Source organism: Crocodylus porosus, unplaced genomic scaffold (assembly GCF_001723895.1).
Source record: "Crocodylus porosus isolate Cpor-Errol unplaced genomic scaffold, CroPor_comp1, whole genome shotgun sequence".
Classification (NCBI taxonomy): Eukaryota; Metazoa; Chordata; order Crocodylia; family Crocodylidae; genus Crocodylus; species Crocodylus porosus.
The window spans coordinates 59566906-59572905 of NW_017728950.1; the positions used below are offsets into that span (position 1 = coordinate 59566906).

The 6000-nt window shown below is 41.0% G+C and overlaps 1 protein-coding gene across 1 annotated transcript in view; it reads left to right on the forward strand.

Annotated features, from left to right (window-relative positions):
* The window catches only part of GLIS3 (GLIS family zinc finger 3), a 328965-nt gene extending 324663 nt beyond the window's left edge, over window positions 1–4302 (forward strand). Inside the window, exons 10-11 of the mRNA XM_019555349.1 lie at window positions 685–867; window positions 1625–4302. Coding sequence (XP_019410894.1) covers window positions 685–867; window positions 1625–1761 — 320 coding nt within the window. The 3' untranslated portion in view covers window positions 1762–4302. The remainder of the gene's footprint in view (window positions 1–684; window positions 868–1624) is intronic.
* The last annotated feature ends 1698 nt before the right edge of the window (window positions 4303–6000 follow it).

A 6000-nucleotide genomic window follows, 5' to 3' on the forward strand; every position in this document is an offset into this window, starting at 1 on the left:
GGGGAGCAGGAACCTGGACACAGGCAGTTGCCAATGCACAGCATCACCCTTCCCCACAGCTGCCCTGCACCTCAGACATGTGGCACAGCACCCTGAGTGGATTTCAGCCCAGCACTTGTCCTGGTGGTGTGGCACCTCACCCACTCCACTTTTCAGGTCTCTTTTGCAGAAAACCCAAGGCAGCCAGGTCCTGTCCATGGGGCAGAGCTCCTCACAGGTGCTGTCACATGGCCCCACACTCTCGCCCACTTCCACTTTCCTTTCCTGCAGTGCCTGCTCCAGCTTGCAGTCTGCAATGCGGAGTGGCTGCCATGTGCTGCACACAGTAGCCACGCTTCTGCTTTAGGAAGTTGTAGTGGGTGCTGGGTGAGGCCTGCCTGTTGCCTGTGGGTCACTCTGAGAGTCATGAGCAGCACTGGAGGCCAGATGACATGCCTCTGTGAGCCAGATACAGCCCATAGGCCAGATCTTTGACACCTCTGCTCCAAAGGAAGCATTCTCGTATTTAAAGCTATGTAATGAAACAGGACTAAAAGAAGAAAAAGCAATGGATTCAGTTTCAGTCAGTGTAACCAGGATTTTAATTATTGTGTTTCTCATTGCCAGTATACTATGAATCTCTGCTATGCCATCTAAACAAAATATCCAGATATCTTAATGGCTTCTTTCCTCTCTTTGTATTAGGTTTTTATGGGCAACTTCAGACTTTCTGCCCCCCACATTACACTGAGACTCAGAGGAACATGCAACATGGTGTCTCTTGTAATACAATCCCTACTTTTGATGACTGCCTAGTTCCCTCCTCAGTGGGCCAAGCGGGGCTTGATGTTTTCCACAGAGCCTTTTCAGCTCATTCTGGTATTACAGGTAAGTGACTATTATGAACTAAAAATATCAAGGCATCTACATTTCAGTCATAAACGTTACCAAGACTTGTTGCTTTGTTAGCTGTTCCAACTCAGGATGATGCTTGATTCCCCAAAACTCAGATATGTATCAGTACTTCTTGGGGTGTTTGGCTTTAGGGATGTGGTTCAGGCATGACTGTTTGACAGCTGGCATGTGTACCGATAGTGTTGGCTGTATGACTCTCTAAATTCCTCTTTGGGTGAGACATATACTATCACATGTATTTACTTTGTAATACTCTCCCCTAAGCCTTGTATGGTCTTTCTACTTCTGTGGTCTGCTAGAAGCATTGTAGCAGCTAGCCAGGGTGACTCAACCTATTTTTTGGCTTTATGAAGTTTTGACCAATCAAAAAAACAATTTTTAGTCATGAATTTTAGTGGACTAGATTTACATAACAAAAATGGACCTGGTGCACACACAATTGGTCCATACTCACATTCACACACACACACGTGCACCACACAGAGTACATGTGTGTCTCTGGGTGTGTTCATATGTGTATTACTGGGTGAAATGCTAGCCCTGTTCAGCATATTTGGAATTTTACCATTGGATTCAGTGGAGCAAAGTTTTCTCTCCCATACTAAGCAATTCAGGAGCTCATAGCATGGATTTTTAAAGAGGTATGAATTACTGTACTTCTGTGTAACTACTACAGACATCACCTGAACATTGTTCAGTGCTAATTAATGATTTCTATATTTTTTTCTAGTTTATGATCTTCCATCAGCACCCACAGGTATCTTTGGTGATTCGTTCCGCAGTGGATCTGAGGACACCAGTTTCCTTCAAATAAATGCAGTGGATCGTTGTCCTAGTCAGCTTTCCTCTGTCTATACTGAAGGCTAAAAATAGTCTAAGGCACATCATAATACTCTTGCATATCTTCTTTCCTGTCTGATGTTCAGGACGAGTGTTATATTATTGTTCATATATAAGACTGCTACATGTATGCACATGTATCTGTGCATATTCATTCCTACTGGACAGCAGAAAATGCCGTTGCCAGTCAGTCAGCCTTACAGAAGTAACTGGTTGAAGGAGAACATGGTTTTAAAAAGAGAGAGAGAGAGAGAACTCTGCCAAAACTTTAGCAATAATTTCTTTTCTTTTGTTCTGCTGCATGGCAGCACTGCTGTTTTCTTAAAGGGAAATCAAAGACTGACTATAAGAGAACTGCTGCTGCTGTAATCCTTTCAAGCAGCACTGGTGGCATCATTTAAAAATGTGGTTTTGGAAAATCCTTTTTTAAAGACTAAAACCAGAGAACACTACAAACATTTTAAAGGCACATTTTTTGCACAAGCTATTTGTATGTGGTGCTTCCAAACCTAAACACACACAAAAATACAAAAAAGGGAGAACAATTTAAGACACATCATGGAATCACCCGTTGGATGCATTGTTGCGGTTTCTTTGTGAAGCAAAAGACCACAGATAATGGATTTCCTGCAACCCTTGGTTTGGTCTTTTCTTCCCATTCCTCTGGCTTTTCAGTCTTTCAGAATGGCTGTTACTATTTTTTTCACTGCTTCTTCTGTTTTAATATTTTATACAATGAATAAGAAGAGTGTAACTGCACTACCTTAAATGGTACAAGGACTTCCTTTGTATCTTAGCACTGCTGAGGGGAATTTAATAAATAATAATCTTTCTGTATAATTTTTAACCACACTGTTGAATTTAATAGACAATTATATCCCTGTTCTAGACCCTGTAGGAAGGTTAAAAATAACCTGTAGCAAACAAGCATTTCCCATTAAATTTTGTAGGGTTTTATAATAAGTTTGTATAGAAGCCTTTCAAATCTGTATTGATCCTCTTTGGCTTTATCCCTATACCATTCTACAGGGTTTTTCCATTAGGAACTTCTCCAGTTAAGGGTTTGTTGGTGTTTAGAGGTCCACAACTTGGCTGTTATATTTTTTCTTTTAAACTCCATGCTGAAACTTTGACCTGCAAAGTTTCAGCCTAAGCTATGACCAAATCAGTTCAGCCACCCTTAAAGCCACATGTGCCTAGGGAAAAATGAAGTTTTGTGTAGATATATGAGTTTTGTCATTGTTGTGCTCCCATGTAATTCAGAAGCATCTTTGCTGATTACTTATTTTAAAACTGTATTTTTAGTTTTACATCCATGTTGTGTACAAAATCTTTTGGAATTTCTTAATGCATGTTAATGTTTGTTAATATTGTGATGGCTTTAGATTATGGCCTGAGACAATATGAAGAACTAAGATCCAAAGAAATTATTGTAGTCCAGCAAGTTTGCATGCTGCAAGTTGTCAGAGCTTATTCACATGCTAGGCCATAGGAATTCCAAATGAATCCTTAGTCTACACGACTGGATTTCAGAAGTCACTTAAAAAGCTACTTTACATGAGATGTTTTTGTGATCTATCAAGTAAAGTGTGGGCCAAATTAATCTTGGATTTCACAGTACTGACTTTGCTGTAGTTGTACCAGGGATGAATTTGGGATTAGGGGTTTCTCAATACTGACAAAACACATCTGAATACACACACTCAAATAAAAAAGTTTAATCTATTTTATAAATGCAAAGTATACATTTAGAACACTTAATTTCATAGCAGTATGGATCAGCTTAATTCCAGAAATTCTGTTTTAAATCCATCCATTCTCATCCGCTTTTTCAATACTAGGGATGAACTCGGCCCTCTGTCTTTACTTGTGTTATTTTGCCTAAATCAGTGATTCTTAATCAGGGTGTCCCAAGATCCTTCTAAAGGTGTTGTGGGGTGGTGCACAATATTGGCTTTGTTAGGTATACATACACCTACACATGATTCATAAGATAAACTCAGACATTTCAAGTAGGAATCCATAGTGTCCAAAACATTTGGACCTATTATAATCTTTCAATAGAAGAATTGTTGTTTAATTTTCTTGTAGTCAAAAAACAAGTAAAAGCTAAGATATGGCACTTTCTGAGGTGTGCCTTGAATCTAGCAAGGGGTGCCTTGAGTCTTAAGGGGTTGATAACCACTGGCTTAGCTATTATGATGTACTGTTTGCAATGGCAAAGAATAGTACAGATTCACCTGAAGCTTTTCTACCAAGCTGCAATGCAAGGCAGTTGATGACACAAACATATATATCATTTACATTTGGCCCAAAGAGTTAACCTTGAGTTAACCTCCAAAGACCTTGCTAGAGACTTAATTGTATCCTATATTAAAGCTTCATCCTATGGCCATGGAGCAAACATAACTCACTTGGTCTTTTGCTTAAGGCAGAGGTCAGCAATCCCCAGCACACGTGGCAGAACATGGGAGGCAGGGCCATTTTCCTCAGTGTGCCACAACCAACCCAGACTCTGGGCAGCTTCTGCCAGCAGCTGCTCAGAGCCCTGGCCAACTGCAGCTGGGCAGCTGCAAACAGCTGCATGGGGCTCCATAGCCCTGGCACCAGTTCCATGACTATGGCAGCTGTGTGTGCATCTCTGGGCACGTAGCCAGGAAGGGGCCTGGGGCAGCGCAACCCTGGCTCCTCCCCTGCTATCCACCCAGAAGTACGTGTACAGCTGCTGCCACCACGGAGCCAGTGCTGGGGCTCCAGAGCCCGGCATAGCTGTTTGTAGCCTGCCAGCCACCTAGTACAACTGCTCAGAGCCTGGGCTGGCTATTGAAGGCAGCTGGGAGGCTGCAAACAGCTGTGCTGGGCTTTGAAGCCCCTGCACCAGCTTCTTGGCAGCAGCGGGTGCACGTGCAGCTTGCAGCACATGGAGGGAAAGGAGCTGGGGCAGCATAACCTCTGCCCCTCCACTGCCATCCACCCAGAGGCATGCGTGCAGCCACTGCCAGTCATAAGAATTGGGCCCCTTGTGGCTACCCCATCTCTGGCATGCCAAGTTGACACCAGTACAGAGAGAAATAGCTCCTTGGGTATGTATGTTGTCAAATTAGCTAAGTTTACCTTCTAACCAAGACCCCACCAAAGTGTGTTGGTCACTTAGGCTTGGTACAGATATTCAAAAAGCCTGAGGCAAAATCTATCTAAGTTGCGTGGTTTTTTGTAAGCAACTTAGTTTAGATCGGTAGCGAACAGAACACACATTCACCATTTGGTGTGGGGTGCAAATCTTAGACTGGGTTCTGCCATTTTTAAGCCAGTCTATATGTACTGTACTTCTGTTCTGTTACAGGTATAGACTGGTTTCTGATCACTTACATCAGTACAAGTGTAATGTCTGTATCTGGCCATACAGTGTGTCACAAGTGGAGATGACTGCAGAGTTCCGATTTAGACCTCTCTGACCTTTGAAGCTATTGAGATACTATTTTCTAGTCTGTGAATGCACCAACTGTGCAGCAAGGTGGCCTTATAATGGCAAAGCACAACAGAAACAATAGAAGAAGACCAAACGAAAAGTGGACATCGACAGTTTTCCTTTTTATCAGTTAAGTTTGAAAAAAAATAGTCTTAGAAGTCAATCACATGATTTACTAGTTTTTAAAGTGCCTTGATCATAAAGTGAAATACAATACTGTCACCAGAAGTACATGGGGATGGGCTACCTACCGGCTTATAGAAAGATATGCCTTGTTTACTTATATATTAAAGAGTGATCCCTCATGATTATTTCATTATTCCCATACAAGTACAGACAGACTTCAAGAGAACAAGTGGGTTCAGTCAGAGAGTTACAGGCAAAAGAACCCTTCTAGACGATTGTTTTCTTGAATAGTTAAATAGGGAATTGTTTGTCATGTTACAGAAGAAAAATGGTGCTTATGGAAACATACAAAGTTTAATGCCAGAGTTTCATGCAAATACATGTGCCTCATTGATACATTTTGTTTTAGATTGCTGGATAATGTTAACTTTCTAAAGGGATTTGTATCTAAAAGATGGTTCTATTTTAGAAAATGTACATTAGACAATATTATAATTAAGTAATTTACAATAATTCTTTTTATATCATTCTGTTTCTTGGACTCAAATGGTATATTTATATCTACAGTAGAAAAGGGTCTACACTGGAGTTGAAAAATGTAGCTTCAAACAGCATTTTATATCAAAAAGAAAGACATTATAGTTTACTAATACCAGTTGCTGAAGTGTTGC